This window comes from Scyliorhinus canicula, chromosome 4 (genome assembly GCF_902713615.1).
Source record: "Scyliorhinus canicula chromosome 4, sScyCan1.1, whole genome shotgun sequence".
NCBI lineage: Eukaryota > Metazoa > Chordata > Chondrichthyes > Carcharhiniformes > Scyliorhinidae > Scyliorhinus > Scyliorhinus canicula.
This window is the reverse complement of record NC_052149.1, coordinates 84358247-84381573: the sequence shown is the minus strand read 5'-3', so window position 1 is coordinate 84381573 and position 23327 is coordinate 84358247. Positions and strand designations below refer to the sequence as shown.

Genomic DNA, 23327 nt, shown 5'->3' with positions numbered 1-23327 from the left:
GGTCCGACCCCTCCAGCCCCTCCTCGAGGCCCAGGATCCGCAGGTTCTTCCTCCGTAACCGAAGCTCCATCTCCTCGAACCGATCTTGCCACTTTTTATGAAGCGCCTCATGTATCACCACCTTCCCCACGAGGGCCGAAACCTCCTCCTCGCGCTCAGAGGCCTGCTGCTGCAACTCCAGTATCGCTGCACCCTGGGTTGTCTGGGTCTCCAGCACCTTACTCGTCGTCACCTTCAGGGATTCCAACAACTCCCCTCTCAGCTCCATGAAATAGCACAGAAGGGCCGCCTGCTGCTCCTTAGCCCACTGCCTCCACTCCTCAGGGGCTCCACCGGCCGCCATTTTGTCCACCTTCCCCGGCTTTTCCAGGGGAGCTGCTGCCGTTTTTCTCCTTGCCCCACTTCGAGTCTGCACCATAAATCCCCGGGGGTTTTGCTCCAGACCCCTTTATCCACCGGGAATCGTCGAATCAGCGCCGTTTGGGGCCCTTAAAAGAGCCCACAAGTCCTTTTAAAGCGGGAGCTGCCGAACGTGCGACTTAGCTACGCATAGCCGCAACCGGAAGTCTTCTTCGCCCATCTCAAGACGCACTCCCTGTCGGTGTAACGGTGAAACCTCACCACCACAGCTCTCGGCGGCTCATTCGCCCTCGGTCTCTTCGCCACATTCAGCTCCAAGGGCCTCGGGAAGGCTCCCACGCCCATCAGCGTGCTCAGCGTTGTGGCTACATACGCCCCAGCATCCGACCCCTCCGCACCTTCAGGGAGACCCAGAATCCACAAATTCTTCCTTCTAGACCTGTTCTCCAGATCCTCTCATTTTTCCTGCCACTTTTTATGGAGCACCTCGTGCGCCTCCACCTTCACTGCCAGGCCCAGGATCTCGTCCTCGTTATCAGAGACCTTCTGCTGCACCTCTTTAATCGCTGTCCCCTGCATCCTCTGGGTCTCTACCAGCCGTTCTATCGATGCCTTCATGGGGGCCAACATCTCTGCCTTCAATTCCGCAAAGCAGCTTCGTAGAAACTCTTGCTGCTCCCACGACCATTGAGCCCACGCTGCCTGGTCTCCGCCCGCCGCCATCTTGCGGCGCACCCGCTCTCCTCTCTTCTCTAATGTTCCTTTTTTTACCGCACCGCTCCTGGTCCACTCCATACAGTGCTGGGGAGACCTTACTGCCATCTTCCCACACCGGGAATCGTCAACCAAATGCCGCTGGGGCTCCTTAAAAGGGCCAAATGTCCGTTTTCGGCGGGAGCTGCTGAACGTGCGACCTACCCAGGCATAGCCACAACCGGAAGTCCTACCCCATAGTTCATATTTAATCTTTTCATGACACAGAAAGTCATATAAGTCTCCTAGCCAGGCCGCCATCAGTGGCGGTGTTGCCAACCGCCATCCCATCAAGATCCTTCACCGGGCAACCAGAGAGGTGAAGGCCATGACATCAGCCTTCCTCCCATCTATTAGCTCCGACTTTTTTGATGTCCCGAATATCACCACCATAGGATTGGATCCGGCCTCCTCCCCCTTTGTTGTGTTGCGAACACTCTCACCCAGTATCTTTCCAGCTTATCACAGCCCAAAACATATGTGCATGCTTTGCTGGTCCCCACCCACACTTCTCACACCCATTTGCCACTCCCTGGAAGAATCCACTCGTTCTCGCCCGAGTCATATGTACCCTATGCACCATCTTAAATTGTATCAGGCTCATCCTCGCAAACAAGCAGGTCACGTTTGCTCCACGTAGTGCCTCGGTCCACACTCTCTAATCTCCCCTCTCAGCTTCCCCTCCCACTTCTGCTTATTCTTCACCAGCTGCTCACCCTCCTGTTCTCCCAGCCATCCATACATGTCTCCGATCCTGTCCTCCCCTTTCACGTCCGGGAGCAGCAACCACTCCAGTAGGACATACTTCAGTTTGGGGAAACTCTTTCCGGACCTTCCGCGCAAAGCCCCTAACCTGTAAATATCTAACTCACTTCCTTTCGGGAGCTCTACCCTCTCCTTCAGTTCCTCTATACTAGCAAACCTCTCTTCCAGGTACAGATCCCTTACCCTGACCAACCCCGCTTCTCTCCAATTCCTATACATACTGTCTGCGCCCCCCACCCCAGCTCAAATCCGTGGTTTTCGCACAACGACGTTAACATCGATATCCCCTCTATCCTAAAATGCACCTTCAGCTGGTTCCACACCTTCACTGTGGATTGCACTACTGGGTGTTCCGTATATTTCCTTGGTGCCTGTGGCAACACTGCTGTCACCATAGCCCTTGAGCTGGACCCCCTACAAAATTCTTCCTCCATCCTCACCCATTCTGCCCCCTCTCTTTCTCACCACTGCCTCACCTTCTCCATGTTTTTCACCCAAGAATAATGTAACAAGTTTGGCAATGCCAACCCCCCCCCCCTTCTGTCTTTGCCTCTGTAACAGGGCCCTCTTTACCCCTTGGCACCTTCCCCGCCCACACAAACTCTGAAATAGTCAGACCCACCTTCCAGAAAAAGGCATTTAGCACAAAAATCGAAAGCGTCTGAAATATGAATAAGAACCTTTGCAGGACACTCATCTTCACCATTGGACCTTGCCTGCCAAGGTGCAGTGTGTCCCTAACCTCCTCCACCAGCTTTGTTAAATTCTATTGATGGAATGTTGCCCACTCTCCCATTACCTGGATACCCAGGTATCTGATTCTGTCTCTGGCTACCTTGAATGGCAGCCCCCCTAGGTTGCCTCTTTGACCCAACTTGTTCACTGGGAACACTTCGCTTTCCCCTACGTTCAACTTGAATCCTGAGAAAGTCCCAAACCTCTCGAATAGGCCCATAAACCTCCCCATGCTCTCCAGCGAGTCCAACACATACAGTAACACATATGTCCACATATAGCGACACTCGATGCTCCCTACCCCACTCCTAATCCCTCTTCTGACCCGCTGAAGGGCATTTCCAGGGGCTCTGTTGGTAGCTCGAACAACAGCGGCGACAGTGGGCATCCCTGCCTTCTTCCCCTGCGTAACTCAAAACTTTGTGAGCTCATATCGTTGGCCGGTATGTTTGCAACCAGTGCCACATATAACAGGCGCGCCCATGCAACAAACTCTCGCCCAAACCCGAACCCTTCCCAGGACCTCGAACAAGCATTGCCACTCCACCCGGTCAAATGCCTTCTCCACATCCATGGGCACCACTACCTCCGGTGCCTGTCCTCTCGACGAGGTCAGAATAACACTTAGCAGTTGCCTTATATTTCTGGAGAGTTGCCTGCCCTTTCGAAACCTTTTTGGTCCTCTGCTTCCACTCTGGGACACAATCTTCCATTCTCCTCGCCACCAGCTTAGTCAGCACTTTTACATCCGTATTCAACAGCAATATGGGCCTGTTCGACCCACATTCTAACCGGGTCCTTCCCCTTTTCTTGTATTAATGTGATCATTGTCTGCGCCATCGTCTCCACCTGACTAAACACCCCCAGCAGATGCGGTGCCACTCCTGTCACAAACTCCTTGTAAAATTCCGCTGATTAACCTTCCGGCCCCGGGGGCTTTCCTGACTTCATACCCCTTACACTGTCCAATATCTGCCTCAGCCCCAAAAGCACCTGAAGCGCCTGCCTCTTCTCTTCCTCCAGCTGTGGGAAATCCAGCCATCCAAAAACCGCCATGCCCCCTTTCCCCACCCCCTGGGTCCACCCTGTACAGTTCCTTATCGTATTCCCTAAACAACTCATTTATCTTCTCCGGCTCCAACATCACCTCCCATGTATCCTCACAATTTGCCTGGAAACGGCCTGCCTCCATAACTGGTGTGCTCACATTCAACTTGCCTTCTTTCCGTATTCATACTGCATCCCCCTTGCCCTACGCAGCTTCCTCACCGCCCTCCCTGCCGTCAGCCTATTGAATTGTCCTGTATCTTTTTCCATCTCGCCAATCCATCCGTGGTGGGTACCCTCGAAAAATCGCTGTCTATCTTGATTATCTCTTTTTTTAAATTAAATTCAGAGTACCCAATTATTTTTCTTCCAATTAAGGGGCAATTTAGCGTAGCCAATCCACCTAACCCGCACATCTTCGGGTTGTGGGGGTGAAACTCACGCAGACATGGGGAGAATGTGCAATCTCCACAAGGACAGTGACCCAAGGCCGGGATCAAACCAGGGTCCTCAGTGCCGTAGACAGCAGTGCTAACCACTGTGCTGCCCTTATCTCAACCATCGAGCCCAATAACTGCTCGTACTCCTCCCTCCTTTCCTATCCTCGCGTGCCTTGAATGAAATAATCTCCCCTCAGACCACCGCCTTCAGTGCCTCCCAAAATGTGGTGGCCGACACCTCCCATTCTGGTTCAACTCCACATGATCTTTACCACCGATCGCACCTTATCACAAAACTCTCTGTCTGCCAGCACCTCGAATCAAGCCTCCATCCAGGCCTCTCCTCCCAAACTGATCTAAGCCGAACCTCCAGCCAATGGGACGCATGGCCCGAGATTACTGTCCCGGCATACTCTGCCACCTCCACCCCTACCAACACCTCACAGCTCACCACAAAAAAGTCAATTTTGAGTATACCCTTTAAATATGTGAGAAAACTGGGTACTTAAAATGCCGCGGCATCCTTTCCATGAACCCTCCCAGCTCCTTTGCCATCGTATCCTGGGGCTTGACCTGTCCATCCTCAGCTCTAGAACACAATTAAAGTCTCCTCCCATGATCAACTGGTGCGTAGCCAAGTCCGGGATTGTTGCCAGCAATCCCCTCATAAACCCGACATTGTCCCATTTCGGTGCATATACATTCACCATCACCACCGGCATCCCCTTCAATACCCCGCTCACCGTCACATATCTCTCCCGGATCCCTCACTTCCTTCGTATTGACAAACCCCGTCTTCTTGCTGATCAAGATGGCCTGCGACGGTGAGTCAAACCCCGGGTGAAATACCTGACCCACCCATCCCTTTCTCAATCTAACCTGGTCCTTTACGCAGAGGTGTGTCTCTTGCTGAAAGACCACATCTACCTTTAACTTGGGCAGCACGGTAGCTCAGTGGTTAGCACTTTAGTGATTAGTTGCTTCACAGCGCCAGGGTCCCAGGTTCGATTCCCGGCTTGGGCCACTGATTGTGCTGAGTCTGTACGTTCTCCTGTGCCTGCATGGGTTTCTTCCATGCGCTCCGGTTTCCTCCCACAAGTCCCGAAAGATGTTCTGTTAGGTAATTTGGACATTGTGAAATCTCCCTCCGTGTACCCGAACAGGCGCCGGGGTGATGCGAGTTGGGACTTTTCACAGTAACTTCATTACAGTGTTAATGTAAGCCTACTCGTGACAACAAAGATTATAAAAAAGAACTCTGAGGTGGATGGAAACCCAAGATCTTTTCACCGGTCCATTGAGCCCTCGCACATTCCACGTTATAAGCCTTACCGTCCACCATCCTCCTTTTTGCTCTGCACCTTCTAATTTTGCCCTGTATGGGCCCATCCAAGAAGGCCCCGTTCTCCACCCCTGACCAAACTTCTTCTTCAACGCTGCCACGTTGCAATACCCTCCCTCTTCCTTCGGCCATCTCTTGTGCTCCTCTCCCCCACCTCGCTTCCATTCACCAGCATTACCTGCCAGTGTGGCCTTCCTGAAGGCTCCTCCTACTAACTCCCCCACCCTCTCTTTGTACTGTGTAGAAGGCTCCCCTGGATCTCCCCCTCCCCCACGCACACAAAGACACATCCCAAACCACAGGTCGCCTCCTCTGAAAAGAAAAAGAAAAAACACCACCACAGGCTGCAGGAGGTGTGTGCCGGCTATCCCCTTACGAATGTTTCACCCCTGCGACCCATTGTCAACCCAGCAAGAAAAGAAAAACCCTCCACATGAGTGGAATAGAACACTCTCTCCATCCCCCATTACCCGTTTCATCCATACTCCATGTCTCAATAAAGTTCAGTTCTCCCCCCAGTTTGTGCTGTTTAATAAAGTCATTGGTGCTTCTGAGGTCTCAAAGTAGTATTCCCGCCCTTCATAAGTTACCCACAAACAGTTTTGCTGGGTAGAGCACCCCAAACCTGATCTGCCGTCAATACAGCACTGCCTTGGTCCTGTTCAATCCAGCATACCGTTTTGTCAGTTCAACGCCAATGTCCTGGTATATTCAGACCTTGTTCCCTTCCCATTCACAGTTCCCTTTCTTCCTGGCCCACTGCAGGATCTTCTCTTTTTCCACGAACATAAGAGTCTTATGATCACTGCCCATGTCGGCTCCCCAGCTCTTGGCTTCTGCCTCAGAGACTTGTGTGCTCTATCCACCTCTGGGGCCTTGTCCAGCACCCTCTCCGCCACCAGCCCTGCCAACATCCTCGAGATGTACTTCGTGGCACTCGTGTCTTCCACTCCTTCAGGCAGGCCAATGATACGCAGGTTTTGCCTTTTTTTTCCATCTTTGCTCTCAGAATCAACAATGGTCTCCCACCTCCCCCTGCAATCGCTATGGTCCGACATCACCCTCTTCCATCTCTCGGATCTGCGACCCCTGTGCCCCCAGACATTTTCCGACCCTTTCCATCGAGCCCTTCAGGGATGCCACAGCCCTTTCGATGGTGTTTGATCGGTCCTCCTGCATCTCTTTCCTTTGTTGACTGAACTCTTCCCTGATAGAAACCATGAAATGCTCCTCCTGGGGCTTTGCTATGTCACTGGCCCTTCCCCCTCTGCCATCCTTCCAATAACTGCTGCACCACAGGTCTCTTCCAACTCCTTGGCCAGGTCTTTCACCTTCTGCTTTCATCTTCACCAGCAGACTTGCCACACCCAGGGGCCTCACGGTAGCATGGTGGTTAGCATCAATGCTTCACAGCTCCAGGGTCCCAGGTTCGATTCCCGGCTGGGTCACTGTCTGTGCGGAGTCTGCACGTCCTCCCCGTGTGTGCGTGGGTTTCCTCCGGGTGCTCCGGTTTCCTCCCACAGTCCAAAGATGTGCGGGTTAGGTGGATTGGCCATGCTAAATTGCCCGTAGTGTAAGGTTAATGGGGGGATTGTTGGGTTACGGGTATACCGGTTACGTGGGTTAAGTAGGGTGATCATTGCTCGGCACAACATCAAGGGCCGAAGGGCCTGTTCTGTGCTGTACTGTTCTATGTTCTATGTTCTATGAACTTCTCCAACTTCCAGCTACACTTTTGCGCCGAAGTATCTCCCGTTCCCGGGTTAAAAAGGGCTCTTTTCTATACCTTCGAGGAGGAGCTGCCCTGTGTGCGACCACTGACACCATGGCCGCCCACCGGAAGTCCTTTGAGTACAGTCCTGAGGAACTCTTGCATGAATGTCCTTAGGCTTAGATTACAGCTTCCAACAGAGTAAGTATCTTAATTTTGGTTGGATATAATCGTGTCCCAGGAGATTTTTCTCATTGACCCCACCTTCGATAGCTACTTTCATTTCCTCTGGCAGTCAGCTCTTGCACTCATGTTTCAAATAAAATTTGGGAAAGTATGCTTTTAAGTATTGTTTCCCGATTAGTCAACAAATTCAAAACAGAATACCAATTTTGGTTAGTATGAGCAACATGAGATCAATGCAAGTTAATTGGAACATAAAGGTAAACTTTATACATAGCCCTTGAGGCACCCAGTACACACCTGTGCAACACACAAATACAAACGTCTGGTTGTATCCCAGTTGAGGTGGGAAGCCTAATATACAGGGAGTGAAAGAAAATGGTTTGACCACATCTATTTTTGAAACCATTTTTCACAATAGATGAATTTATTTGAAAGTGCTTTTATTCTATTAACACTCCTCTACCTTTAACTTTGATCACTGAGAATGCTATAGCCGAGCGTTATCTTGAATGTTAAGACTGGGTTCTAATAAACCATCTACTAGAGCAGGGTTTTTCAAAGAGCAGGTCACAGCGCGATCGGTTGCTCCATTCCCGCGGTTGTCCCGATCGTGGGAGAAGCACCCAACGACCGCTACCAGCTTTTACATTGAGAATGGCAGTCACTGACACCTTTTAAATGAAAATAAATGAGGCTTTGTGGAATCTTCCAGCCAGAAGCAGCAGCAGAGAACAGGTTCCACGCTCTGCACGCACACTTGAAGTCAGGCACCCGCCAGATATGTGCTTTTGCCGCCAAATAACGGCGTAGAACTCCTTCTATTTTCCAGCTCTGGCAAGAGGACCGTGAAGATGCATCATTTTCTTAAAAGTAAGAGACGGCCAGAGACTCAAAAGGCAGGCAGTGTACTGATTGGACAGGATCTCACAATAGAACCTGCAGGAGAGAGCTGCTCAGGAATGTACAGGGCAGAGCAGTGCTATATCTGTACAGAGCTCCTTGGCCTCTGGCTAACAGCCTATAAAAACAAAACTTAACTCTGGAACAAAACAGTATGAAGATGATTTCTTGAGGTATGGTTTTGTCAGTTGTACCAATGCAATTAAGGATGCAAAGCCCACATGTGTTGTATGCAGGGAAAATGAGAGGCATGTTTCAGATTTTGGAAGAGAAGTGGTGGGTGAAAAATTCCTTTGAGGTTGAGACCCCAGAGTCACTTATTAAGTTTGAGCTGATGCCAAATAAAAAGACTGCGCTGCAGTAGCTGACCTGTGATACCACATTATAAACATGGCAAAAACCATAAGGCTGTCAGCATTCTGGAGTAGCATCTTCCAGGAGTATCCAGTGCTGATTAAAACACGCATTTTCAACAATACCACCTACATGTGCGAGGATGGATTTTCCGTTTTATAAAGATGAAGACAGCACAAAGAAACTGGCTGAAGTCTGAACCTGATATGCGCATTGCCCTCTCCTCCTTTGAACATGATTCAAGCGAGATTCAGAATCATGGAGGCTCCCCTTTTGCATTAAAGGTTAAGGGAATGTGGCGTGGGTCACAAAGGTCGGCCATCGTGGGTCGCGAAGGTTGGCTGTTGGCAAAAGTGCATTCCAGGGAAAGAAAGTTTGAAAAACACGATACCAGACAATCTCATAGATTATGTGCTCCCGGAATCAAGGTGCAGTTTGAGCGCAAACCATGGGACAGCTGATATGTTGTTTGCAGCAAGACCACCAACCAGAAAATTGCAGAGAGCAACATCGGGATCTATTAGAACATAAGAACTAGGAGCAGGAGTAGGCCATCTAGCCCCTCGAGCCTGCTCCGCCATTCAGTGAGATCATGGCTGATCTTTCGTGGACTCAGCTCCACTTTCCGGCCCGAACACCATAATCCTTAATCCCTTTATTCTTCAAAAAACTATCTATCTTTATCTCAAAAACATTTAATGAAGAACATAGAACATAGAACAGTACAGCACAGAACAGGCCCTTCGGCCCTCGATGTTGTGCCGAGCCATGATCACCCTACTCAAACCCATGTAACCACCCTATACCCGTAACCCAATAACCCCCCCCCCTTAACCTTACTTTTTATTAGGACACTACGGGCAATTTAGCATGGCCAATCCACCTAACCCGCACATCTTTGGACTGTGGGAGGAAACCGGAGCACCCGGAGGAAACCCACGCACACAGGGGGAGGACGTGCAGACTCCACACAGACAGTGACCCAGCCGGGAATCGAACCTGGGACCCTGGAGCTGTGAAGCATTTATGCTAACCACCATGCTACCGTGCTGCCCGTAGAAGAAGTCTCAACTGCTTCACCGGGCAACGAATTCCATAGATTCACAACCCTTTGGATGAAGAAGTTCCTCCTAAACTCAGTCCTAAATCTACTTCCCCTTATTTTGAGGCTATACCCCTTAGTTCTGCTTTCACCCGCCAGTGGAAACAACCTGCCTGCACCTATCCTATCTATTCCCTTCATAATTTTATATGTTTCTATACGATCTCCCCGCATCCTTCTAAATTCCAACGAGTACATTCCCAGTCTACTCAGTGAATCTCTTCTGCACACCCTCCAGTGCCAGTATGTCTTTTCTCAGGCAAGGAGACCAAAACTGAACATAGTACTCCAGGTGTGGCCTCACTAACACCTTATACAATTGCAGCATAACCTCCGTAGTCTTAAACTCCATCCCTCTAGCAATGAAGGACAAAACTCCATTTGCCTTCTTAATCACCTGTAAACCAACTTTTTGCGACTCATGCACTAGCACACCCAGGTCTCTCTGCACAGCAGCATGTTTTAATATTTTATCATTGAAATAATAATCCCTTTAGCTGTTATTCCTATCAAAATGGATAACCTCACATTTGGCAACATTGTATTCCATCTGCCAGACCGTAGCCCATTCACTTAACCTATCCAAATCCCTCTGCAGACTTCCAGTATACTCTGCACTTTTTGCTTTACCACTCATCTTAGTGTCATCTGCAAACTTGGACACATTGCCCTTGGTCCCCAACTCCAAATCATCTATGTAAATTGTGAACTATTGTGGGCCCAACACTGATCCCTGAGGGACACCACTAGCTACTGATTGCCAACCAGAGAAACACCCATTAATCCCTACTCTTTGCTTTCTATTAATTAACCAATCCTCTATCCATGCTACTACTTTACCCTTAATGCCATGCATCTTTATCTTATGCAGCAACCTTTTGTGTGGAACCTTATCAAAAGCTTTGTGGTAATCCAGATATACCACATCCATTGGCTCCCCGTTATCTACTGCACTGGTAATGTCCTCAAAAAATTCCACTAAATTAGTTATTGCCCCTTATGAACCCATGCTGTGTCTGCCCAATTTTTGCTTTAGAATTCATACAGTAGAATTTAATTGAGTTCTGATGGTGTAGAAGGAGGCAATTCAGCCCATCAAGTAACACCCCACCCCCGTGCCATACACACAAGCCCATAAATCCACCCAACTTGTATTCACCCAGACACTAAGGGGCAATTTAGCATGGCCAATCCAGCTAACCTGGACTGGGAGAGGAAACCTGAGCACCTGGAGGAAACCCACGCAGAAATGGGGAGGGAGTGTCACCCACGGCCGGAATTGAACCAGGGTCCCTGATTCTCTGAGACAGCAGTACTAACCACTGTGTCACCGTGTTGCCTCACATAGACCTAACTAATAAACCTGTACACAGACCTGACTAAAGCTTTAAAAAGTATTCATCAACCCGGTCCATTTGCTGTCCAAGCTTGGATGGCTGAATAAGTTCGTCAAAATCCCGCGGCTTGCTGCACAATGGCATGGTTGGATGAGTTTGTGCCTGTGATGCGATGTCCGCTGCCTTTGTGGTGACCAGCAGTACAAAGCAAAGATGAATCATAGCTCCCCAACTCTTCAATTTCTTCTTTGCTGTCATGTTTAAGCCATCAGAGACATGACTGCAGGTACTGGGTTCTGTTCAGGAATGTTCCGTACTCTCTCTAGACTCTGTGCCTCCACCAAAGTAAAAGCAGAGAGTTTCTGTACGTAGATTACTGTGCCCTAGCTGTCCACAGCAAGGAAGACATGCAGACCATGACAAACAAATTATTGAGTGCTGCCAAATATTTTAAACTCCAAATTGGTGTCTCCAAAGCCAAGGTTGGGTTCAAGCAGCACCAGATGCAATCGTTAATGACACCAGTCTCACGGATTTTGTAATATTCTCATGTTTTATCAGTGTGCTTTCGAAGGATGCCGCTATTGACGAACACATCATTGCACCCTCCCAAAAGCTTTCTCGGCCCATTGCACACTCCTGTCTGGAAGCAGTATATCTTTAAGCTGTTGTCTAAATTCAAACTCGGCCATTGTCCTTCCGACACCGCTGTTTGGCACAGACTCCTCGGTCTGCTATTGGCACCAGATCAATACTCTGGAACCCTTCAACCAGAGACACCCAAGGTCCATCATGAGAATTTGATGACAGGACAAAATCACAAGTAATGAGGTTTTTCATCACTGTTCAACTGCAGGGAAATTACCCTCCAGAAAATTCAATTCAGATGGACAGGCCATGTCTCCTGAACGAATGACTGCAGGATCTCCAAGCAGATCTTCTGTGGGGAGCAACATCAACATTGCAGTTAACCAACACATGTGGAGGCACTGCTGGGTCACTGAAATTAAGTCCAACGTGCTTTAAGAACCATCTGTGTCAACTTGTAGCATCCAATATGCTGAAGAATAGCACAACTGCAGAGGTTTCCCCCAAGCAGCAACACCGACAGAATGAATTTCCAGTTCTGTGGGCATCCACATCAATCTCACATCGGACTCTTGAGACGTGAGAGGACCCTGAAATGATGATGATGTTTCCTACAGCTTGATATACTCTAATAACGAGGACTTTATCGCCATGAAATCAAATTCAACTATGTCTGAATTCAGTCTCTGTTTAATGCAATGCCTATATTGGGCAACTCCTCCAGCCAATTCATGGAAGGCTGGGTTCCTTTGACACAGTCTTCACTTGAAACCAATTTCTCAATGTGCATTAAGAAAGGTTTTGGTTTTGAATTTGCTGATGACTCAAAACTAAGCTAGAATGTAAGGGAGGATGCAAGGAGGCCTCATTGAGGGGATTTGGATAGACAAAGTGAATGGGCAAAAACATGGCAGATAGAATATAGGGTGAATAAGTGTGAAGTTAACCACTTTGATAGAAAAAACATAAGGCAGAGTATTTCTTAAATGGAAGTGTTGATATCCAAAGGCACCTAGGTGTGCTTGTTAATAATTCATTAAAAGCTGGCAGGCAGGTGCGGCATGCAATTAGGAAGGTAAATGTTAGGTTGGTGAATGACTTGGAGAAGAACCCCCAGGTGGTGGAGTTCCCAGGTATCCGCTGCTTTTTTCCTTTTTAGATGGTAGTGGTTGTAAGTTTGGAAGGTGTTGTCTAAGGACCTTTGGTGAGTTTCTGCAGTGCAATTTATAGATGGCACACGAAAGGGAAAATGCTGGAAAATCTCAGCAAGTCTGGCAGCATCTGTAGGGAGAGTAAAGAGCTAACGTTTCGAGTCCGATGACTCTTTGTCAAAGCTAACAGACAGAGAGAGTGGGAAATATTTATACTGTGGAGTGAGAATGAAAGATGACTCATAGCCACAGAAACCCAGGGAAACCGGGTGCTAATGGCCACAGATACCAAGGGGAAAGAGTGTTAATGGCAGTCCCCAGAGAGGACAAAAGATGTGAAAGGTCAAACAGCAGGGAAACTAACATCAGAGGATGAACTGTAGGTGTGGGGGGAGGAGAAGGGGGAAGCAAAGAGGAGAAAGGTGCAGGAAAGGTGGATAAGATAAGAAAGAAAGAAATGGTAAAAGACAGTTAAAATGAAATGAAAACAAATGGGTCGATGTTGTTCCTCCAGCTTGCATTGCACTTCACTGGAACATTGCAGCAGGCCAAGAACAGACACGTGGGCATGGGAGCAGGGTCTTTTGTTAAAATGGCAAGCAACAGGAAGGTCAGGATCCTGAATGAGCACAGACCGAAGATGCTCAGCAAAGCGATCTCCCAGTCTGCGTTTGGTCTCTCCAATATAGAGGAGACCACATTGGGAGCAGCGAATGCAATAGACCAGATTGGAAGAGATGCAAGTGAAACGCTGCTTAACCTGGAATGAGTGTTTTGGGCCTGGAATGTTAAGCATGGAAGAGGTAAAGGGGCAGGTGTTACACCTTCTGCGATTGCATGGGTAGGTGTCATAGGTGATGGGAGAGGTACTGGGTAAGGTGGAGGAGTGTCTCGGAGGGAACGGTCTCTGCGGAATGCTGACAGAGGGAGTGAAGGGACGATGGGTTTGGTGGTGGCATCACGCTGAAGTTGGCGAAAATGGCAGAGGCTGGTGGGATGAAATGTGAGAACGAGGGGGACTCTATCCTTGCTCTGGGAGGGAGTGGAGGGGGCGAGGGTAGTGGCGCGGGAGATGTTGAGGGCCCTGTCCACAACTGTAGGTGGGCAATCACGGTCGAGGAAGAAGGAACACATTTTCAAAGCACCATTTTGGAAAGTGGCATCGTCGGACCAAATGCGACGGAGGCGAAGAAGCTGAGAGAAAGGGATGGAGTCCTTACAGGGTGTAGGGTGCAAAGAGCTGTAGTCCAGATAGCTGTGGGAGTCAGTGGGCTTGTAGTGGATATTAGTGGATAGTCTATTGCCGGAAATGGAGACAGACAGATCAAGGAAGGGAAGGGAAGTGTCTGAGATGGATCAGGTGAAAGTGATGGAGGGGTGGAAACTGGAAGCGAAGTTGATGAATTTTTCCAGGTCCGGGCGAGAGCACGACTTGGCACCAAAATAGTCATCAGTATATCGGTAAAGGAGTTGTGGCAGGAGGCCCGGATAGGTCTGGAACAAGGAATGTTCCACATAGCTCATAAAAAGGAAAGCGTAGCTAGGACCCATGCGGGTACCCATTCCTACACCTTTGATTGGAGAAAGTGGGATGAGTTAAAGGAGAAGTTGTTGAGAGATAGAACAAGTTCAGCCAGGTGGAGGAGAGTGGTGGTGGATGGGAATTGTCCGAGTCTCTTTTTGAGAAAGAAGCAAAGAGCTCTCAGGCCATCCTGGTGTGGGATGGAGGTGTAGAGGGATTGCACATCCATGGTGAATAGAATGCGGTTAGGGCCCGCGAACTGGAAGCTGTCAATATGACGCAGTGCATCAGAGGAATCCCAGATGTAGGTGGGGAGGGAATGGACCAGAGGACTCTCCAACCACCACAACCATGTTCCTTTGTGCCAGGCCCTTTGTGCCAGGCATGACTCCAACCAGTGGAGAGTTTTCCCCGATTTCCATTGACTCCTGTTTTGCTGGGGCTCCTTGATGCCTTATTCAGTCAAATGCTAGCGGGGAACATAAAAACTGACTGTAAAAGTTTCTATAGGTATGTAAAGAGAAAAAGATTGATAAAAACAAATGTAGGCCCCTTACAGTCATAACAGGGATCAAAGAAATTGGCTGAGGAACTAAATTCGCACTTTGCTTCTGTCTTCACAAAGAAAGACATGAATAATGAATCGGAAGCTCTGAGAAACATAAGTTTTAGTGAGGAGCTAATGAAATTAGTGTTAATAAAGAAATCTTCAGGACCTGATAGTCTTCATCCCAGAGTACTTAAGGAAGTGGCCCTAGAAATAGCAGATCCATTGGTGGTCATTTTCTAAAATTCTTTGGACTCTGGAATGGTTCCTACAGATTGGAGGGTAGCGAATGTAACCCTGCTATTCCAAAAAGGAGCTAAAGTGAACTATAGACCAGTGAGCCTAAAGTCCGTAGTAGGGAAGTAGCTGGAGGCCATTATCAAGGACTTCATAGTACAGCATTTGGAAAGCAGTGGTGTAATCAGACAAAGTCAGCATGGACTTATGAAAGGGAAATCATGCTCACAAATCTATTATTTGAAGATGTACTCGTAGAGTTGACCAGGGAGAACCAGTGGATGTGGTTTATTTAGACTTTCAGAAGGCTTTTGAAGGTCTCACAAAGCATATTAATATGTAAATTTGAAGCACATGGGATTACGGGTAGTATCTTGAGATAGATAGAAAGCTGGTTAGCAGACAGGAAGCAAAACGTTGAAATAAATGGGTCTTTTTCTGATTGGCAGGCAGTGACAATGGGGGTATTGCAGAGATCTGTGCTGGTGTTGCTCGTTTTACTGGAGTGTGATTAACACGCCTCCGTTTAAAGGCCGTGTGCTTAACACTACTATGGCTCTGTATGTGTAATTATGCTCGGAGTCGCCAGGTGCCGTATTGAGACACCGTCACAAGTATATCAAGGTCAGGTTCAAAATAATAAATCCATACACCGATTAGTAAGTCCAAACGATTGGTGTTTATTATAACAAATATAATAAATACACATGCATACGCTAAAGAGACTAACTTACTTCTAATACTAAACAACTAAATACTTATCTAGGCAGGAACAGGCAAGGTCAGGGAGCAAGGCCTTCGTCCCGTTCTTGGTCTGTAACTTTCTGATTGGCAAAGTTGTCAAGAGATAGCAAGGCCTGGATCACGTAGCGATCGTTGTGTTGGCACTTACAGTTCGATGGCTGATGCTCAACGGCCGGTGATGAAACTGGAGTCAGGATGCGATGTAACAGGTCTGGGCCGGAGTCTGGAAGCAACAGCAGATCTGGGCCGGAGCAAACAGACCGAACCATGTGCGGGATCTACTCTTATAGGTCCTAGAAGTCCGTGCCCCTTGGGGCGGGTTCTTTCACCTGTTAGGTATCGATTGGGTCTTTCCCAATCGATATCTTTCAAACTCCCCAATCTGAGGGTCGTTCCTCGATGGGTGGGGCGGTCCCTACGGCTCTTTGTGTTGGTTGCTTTGGCGCCATTCTGTCTGGGCGTCTATGGAAAAGTATCCATTGATACTTAAATGTTTCTATTGTCCGGGGTCTGGATCTGGATCACCTCATTACTATGCAGATCTGTTTCCCATTTGCACCTTTGGCTGAAACTCTGCACCTGGCCAGAAACTGGTTTCTGTACGTGCAGAATGCAAAACAGTCTTCTGCAAGCTGTTTGTCCTCACTATGACTGTTTTTCCCTGCAGTCTTAGCAGTTCTCCATTTTGTAGCCCAGTGTCCATCTTAGATGGCTACACTGGGACCTCAACTGTTCACATATATTAATGGTTTGGACGAGGGAACTAAATGTATTATCTCCAGATTTGCAGATGATACAAAGTTGGGTGGGAGGGTGAGCTGTGAGGAGGATACAGAGATGCTTCAGTGGGATTTGGACAGGCTGAGTGAGTGGTTACGTGGATGGCAGAAGCAGTATAATGTAAATAAATGTAAAGTTATCCGCATCTGCAGCAAAAATAGGAAGGCAGATTACTATTTGGATGGGTATAAATTGAGAGAGGTGGATACTCCGTGAAACCATGGTGTCCTCATGCATCAGTCGCTGAAAGTAGGCGCGCAGGTACAGCAGGTAGTAAAGAAGGCAAATGATATGTTGGCCTTCAAAGCGAGAGGATTTGAGTATAGGAGTAGAGATATTTTACTGTGATTGTATAGGGCATTGGTGAGGCCACACCTGGAATATTGTGTGCAGTTTTAGTATCCTTATCTGAGGAAGGATGTTCTTGTTGAGGGAGTGCAGTGAAGGTTTACCAGGCTGATTCCTGGGATGGTGGGATTGTCAATGAGGAGAGACTAAGTCGATTAGGATTATATTCATTGAGGTTTAGGAGAGTGAGGGGATCTCATAGAAACGTACAAGATTCGACAGGATAGATTCAGAAATAATGTTCCCAATAGTGGGGGAGTCCAGAAGTAGGGGCATAGTTTGAGGATAAAGGATAAACCTTTTAGGACTGAGATGAGAAGAACTTTCCTCACCCAGAGAATGGTGAATCTTTGAAATTCGCTACCACAAAGTTGTTGAGGCCAAAATGTTGTGTAATTTCAAGAAGGAATTAGATATAGCTCTTGGGGCTGATGGATTATGGGGGGGAAGGTGGGATCAGGGTATTAAATTTGATGATCAGCCATGGTCATAATCTTTATTAGTGTCACAAGTAGGCTTAAATTAACACTGCAATGAAGTTACTGTGAAAATCCCCTAGTCGCCACACTCTGGCACCTGTTCGGGTACACTGAGGGAGAATTCAGAATGTCCAATTTACCTAACAGGCATGTCTTTCGGGACTTGTGGGAGGAAACCGGAGCACCCGGAGGAAACCCATGCAGACACTGGGAGAATGTGCAGTCTCTACACAGCCAGTGATCAAGCCGGGAATCAAACCCGTGTCCCTGATGCTGTGAAGCAACAGTGGTCACCACTGTGCTACCGGAGCAGGCTCAAAGGGCTGAATGGCCTTCTACTGCTTCTATTTTATATATTTCTCAGTGCTGCTTGATAGCACTGTTGATGACTCCTTCCATCACTTTGCTGATGATGGAGAGTAGACTGAAAGGGAGGTTAATTGGTAAATGATCAATCATGATTTGTTTGAATGGCAGAGCAGGCTTGATGGGTCTATTCTCCATTTCATATTTCCTATGATCCTATGAATATATCCAAATTTGTTGGTGGTATAGAGCTGTAGTCGGTTACATAATGTGGGAATAATGATGATCTGGGGGTTCCTTATGAACCGTTCAAACAATTAGAATATTGAGTGTGTTTTGAATTAGTTTTATCCTTCAAGTTTCAAAGTAATATATGTAGTACATTTTGTCCAAAGTAATTAGTGTTCAACTAATTATGCAATGACAATGTTAATGTTTTGATAACAGTATTTGAAGTTTTGCTTTTATTTGGACAATATATTGAAGGTATTATATTTAGAGGCAGCACAGTAGCATTGTGGATAGCACAATTGCTTCACAGCTCCAGGGTCCCAGGTTCGATTCCGGCTTGGGTCACTGTCTGTGCGGAGTCTGCACATCCTCCCCGTGTGTGCGTGGGTTTCCTCCGGGTGCTCCGGTTTCCTCCCACAGTCCAAAGATGTGCAGGTTAGGTGGATTGGCCATGATAAATTGCCCTTAGTGACCAAAATTGCCCTTAGTGTTGGGTGGGGTTACTGGGTTATGGGGATAGGGTGGAGGTGTTGACCTTGGGTAGGGTGCTCTTTCCAAGAGCCGGTGCAGACTCGATGGGCTGAATGGCCTCCTTGTGCACTGTAAATTCTATGATAATCTATGTATCCTCAGTTACTCACCAGCAGTTAAGCCTGAGTTAGGCTGCATGGTTGAGATAGTCAGCAGTAAATGGTTCAGTGCAACCGAACAATGATGTCAGTGGCGAAAAATTACAGCATAATCTGCACATTATGATTATAACTTACAAAAAATAATTCCCTGAAAATTGAGGAGTTAGAAATATGTCTGATTAAATTTATCGATCCAATTTTTGTTTGAAGAAAGTAGATAACAATCTAACAAGGGCAAATCATTCTATGTGAAGGGGCAAAATCATTTTTAGTTTAGTAATTTTGGAGTTTTAAATTTTTCTGATAGAATCCCTTGATGTATTCCATGTATAGTGATCCTCACCAATGAAGATAGCAGATCTCTCCAGGTTGCCCAGTCTTGGAAATGTTAGTGCCACTTGTGATGCCATAGAAGGAAATGGTCTTCAGTTAACAGATCTGATCATCATTTTCATGATGCATTTGAAGAAAAATTGATTAAATAATTTTTAATCCATTTTAACTATTATTATTTTAAAAGGCACAGAAAGTAAGTTCTCCAGTTTTTACACTACTTTTTCTTTTTAGAATGAAAAGTTGCTTGCATCAATTTTACTTGTAATTCCCATCATTGTTGTTTCCCAGGAAGTGCATATTTACAACATTGATATCGTTCTGACATTATCTGCTTTGGTTTTAAACCACATCTATCTGTTCCAGATTGTCATTTTCCTGATGGATCATTCTAAGATTATGAGAGCTGTTACCATGCACGATTCTCTAGCTGTTCAATAATACCATGTATAAGTATTTTGATCACATTTTCAAGTGGACCAAAATTTGTTGAAACAATTATTTGATTATGTGAATTCTGATTTGATAATATTGCACATGGTGTGTCACATATAATGAATGGATAGTCTAATCAACTGAGCTCACGAATTTATTTTTTGAATTGTTTTTCTTTCAAATTAAGGGGTAATTTAGCGGGGCCAGCCCACCTACCCAGCACATCTTTAGGTTGTGGGGGTGGGACCCACACAGGCACAGGGAGAATGTGCCAACTCCACGCTGACAGTGACCCCGGGGCCGGAATTGATCTTGGTGCTGTGAGGCAGCAGTGCTAACCACTGCGCCACCGTGCCGCCCATTTTTTTGAACTGTGAATGCAATTTTAAAAGTAGTTGTGAAACGTTATGATCTTTTCAGACAGGAAGTAAATTGAATAATAAATTGCAAATCCATATAATATTTTCAGTTTGAACAAGTAATATGGGTATCAGGTCCTAATTAAAACAACAGAGATTATAATCTGAGGTAAATACTTTGAATAGTACTGTTCACACTAAGAATTCCTACATCAACAATCTGGAGGCCTGGTAAATATTGCTTGGTGAATATGTTGGCTGTGCACTATTTGCACTTGCGACTCTGAAAAGCCATACATATTAAGAATGTAGAATCAGAACGTTTAGTGCCCTGTGATTTACGTGAGCTAGGTTTATTTTGACTTTTTGCAAAATTGCCTAAAACTAAGGAATCATGGGTTTATTTTTTAAGCTCCAATGTCGTATTTAACCGATTGTCTATAGTTCACCTATTTCATTTTTAAATTACTAAAAATAGCAGGTATTCCTTATGTTAATAATTGAAGTTCTACAAAAGGACAAAAGCTTATGGCCTTGTTATGAATTTTAGCCTGATTTCTTATTCCAACACTGAAAGGTTATTTTTCCTCTAATTTTTCCTCTAAAGATGGAGATAGTAGAAGAGTTGCAAACAGCTCGTCATGAAAAGGTCTTAGAGGTGGAACTAGGACAGAGTTATGGAGAGCTGACGAGCATGGACATTGATCCACCACAGGAAATAAAAATATTCTCATGTAAGTTATGTTTTTAATGGGGAGTTTTATTTATTTTGCCTTCTCTGGTTTTATCTGGAATAGTATTTATGTAAAAAATGCTCTTTTTTTGGAAATAGCCTTTTTTTCCCAACTGATCTTTTCCGCTCAATGAACTGAAAGAAAAACTCCAGCCACATTACAATTGACTGAACATTCTTTAGTACCATTAAACATTTTGACCAATTTGGGCTACATTACTCTTAAATGAACAATTACATTTATTGTGATTCATGGATACAATATGTATTTGGCCCAGTTGATAAAAATGAAGAATTTGCTGAGTGAAAGGTTTTCAAGAAATCGACTCAACTAGATCTATAGACTTTTTATTGGGCATTCATGGTCCAGTTCCTGGCGTTTACTTGTACCTACATTGTTCCTACATTGTTGAGACTTGCATTGATTGAAAATTAAAGTTTTTTTTGGTAATTGCAAAAGATTTAGATGGACATGCTGAGAATTATGTGAACCATATAGTATTACATCTGGTAAGGGTCCATCTCGAGTGGAAGTTCATCCAACGTTGGCTGATTGCAGGGTAGAAATAGTAGAGATTTCCAGAGTAAGAGTAGTTTGCCTTCTCAGCTGTTGTCTCAGGGTGTACAGTTCTGGGGGATGTAAAGAAAAGAAAAATTGGGACTAAAACAAAAATGCTTTATATGCTTTGTTTTGAATCCATTGATGGAATATGGATATCACTGACAAGGCCAGCATTATTGCTCACCCCTTTACAACTGATTGGCTTTATGGACTATTTCAGCAGGCCGCTCAGAATCATTCACATTGCTGTGAATCTTGAGTCACATGTAGGCCAGACTGGGCAAGAATGACAGATTTCCTTTCCTCAATGATACCCATGAACCACGTTAGATTTTACGGCAATCAGTAGCTTAATTATTAATACTAGGCAGGGGCGACATGGTGGCACAGTGCTTAGCACAGTTGCCTCACAGTGACAGGACCCGGGTTCATTATGAACTTGGGTGCGTATAGAGTTTTCACCTTCTCCCCATGTTTGTGGGGGTTTCGTCCGTCCGGGTGCTCCGGTTTTCTCTCACAGTCCAAAGATGTGCAAGTTAGGTGGGGTTATGGGGGTGGGGTGGAGTTGGGAGTGGGCCTAGTTGGGGTTCTCTTTTCGAGGGTCTGCGCAGCAGTCTTGTCGTGGAAATCATAATAAAGACAAATTCCTCGAGGTTCGATTTAAGGAAATTTATTTATACAAATATATTTGCGGAGAGAGAGTGTTCCAGCTGCAAAGTATTAAGCAGTATTTTGTTTATGTTACCTGACCTACTTATTTTAGTCCAAACGCAATGTTGAACTATAGCCAAGCATTTACTAGCATGTTTCTAAGTTGGTTTATGTTAATTTCCCTTCCACAAGTCTTGATGGGCCCAATGGCCTCCTGTACTGTAGGGATTCTATTTTTTTTTAAACCAATGTGTGGTGGGATTTGAACTAACTCCAGATCATTAACCTCGGCCTCTGGATTGCTAGTCCAGTGACATAAGCACTAAACCATTGACCCTATATGTCATGAAAGCTCACTTTAGACTTAAAAACAACACTAAAGTTTTATTTTGTTCTAAATTTTGATTGTCTAGCTGAAGCCACTTCCCAGACTGACATTCTTCTTGTGCTGGATACCAACATCTTTATCAGTCACCTTAACTTTATCATGAATGTAAAGGACCATGGAGTTTTAGGTATGTGAATATATATTCATTGTGAAAGCGAACAAAAACAAACAATATTGATTATTGCTATTATTCTGATCGAGGGAAATTAATTATTTTTTTGTTAAAAATGGTTTAGTCAGATAAAATATTAAGATGTGCTTTCGATATGTTACATTTTGTTTAAAACGTGTAAGTCATGTTTTCCCCTAGAGATGGTAGATGTGGAGTCCAATTCAGGAATCTTTAAGCGTTTTCATGCTAAGCTTCCAACAGAAGTAGATAATATCACTACTATTGTTATAATGTAGCTTTTGGAATCATATGGAGAGATAATTTAATGTTCAGTCCCAACGTTACACTTTACAACAACATAGTACATTGAAATTCAGTGTTTTGTTGAGAAAGATTTGTGGATTTGTAAATATATTAGCCGTGCTGTAATCAACCTACCTTTTTGGTCATTTCAAATAGTCATGATACTTCTACATCACACTCTCGAATTTTAGATTTTGATTTGTTTGGCTGGTAAGATTCTGACATGCTCTTTATCAAAACCTTTATGGGTTCAAAACCCACCTGAGAGCTTTAATCTGCCCCTCGAGATTTGTGCAGTTTTTTTTAAAGTATATTTTATTCCAAACAGCCTCCCTCAAAAACCATCTACAGAGCACCAACAAAACAGTAGCGTGGGCAGCACGGTAGCATTGTGGATAGCACAATTGCTTCACAGCTCCAGGGTCCCAGGTACGATTCCGAATTGGGGCACTGTCTGTGCGGAGTCTGCACATCCTCCCCGTGTGTGCGTAGGTTTCCTCCGGGTGCTCCGGTTTCCTCCCACAGTCCAAAGATGTGCAGATTAGGTGGATTGGTCATGATAAATTGCCCTTAGTGTTGTGTGGGGTTTCTGGGTTATGGGGATAGGGTGGAGGTGTTGACCTTGGGGAGGGTGCTCTTTCCAGGAGCCGGCGCAGACTCGATGGGCCGAATGGCCTCCTTCTGCACTGTAAATTCTATGATAAAAACATAGTACGTACAGTTGTTCAATCCCCCCCGCCGCCGCCACAAACAAATCCTCAAACATGGACAGAAACAGCCTCCACCATATGCATATGACAAATCCCTCCTCAATCCCCTGAGGGCAAACTTAATTTTCTCCAACATGAGGAACT

The 23327-nt window shown here is 46.0% G+C and overlaps 1 protein-coding gene across 6 annotated transcripts in view; it reads left to right on the top strand.

The window, feature by feature from the left end:
- Nucleotides 1–23327, top strand: part of swt1 (SWT1 RNA endoribonuclease homolog) — a 266421-nt gene that overhangs the window by 79920 nt on the left and 163174 nt on the right. For all 6 annotated transcript variants that reach the window (XM_038794629.1, XM_038794631.1, XM_038794630.1 and 3 more), the window contains 2 exons: nucleotides 20332–20458; nucleotides 22084–22185. In XM_038794629.1, coding sequence (XP_038650557.1) covers nucleotides 20332–20458; nucleotides 22084–22185 — 229 coding nt within the window. The remainder of the gene's footprint in view (nucleotides 1–20331; nucleotides 20459–22083; nucleotides 22186–23327) is intronic.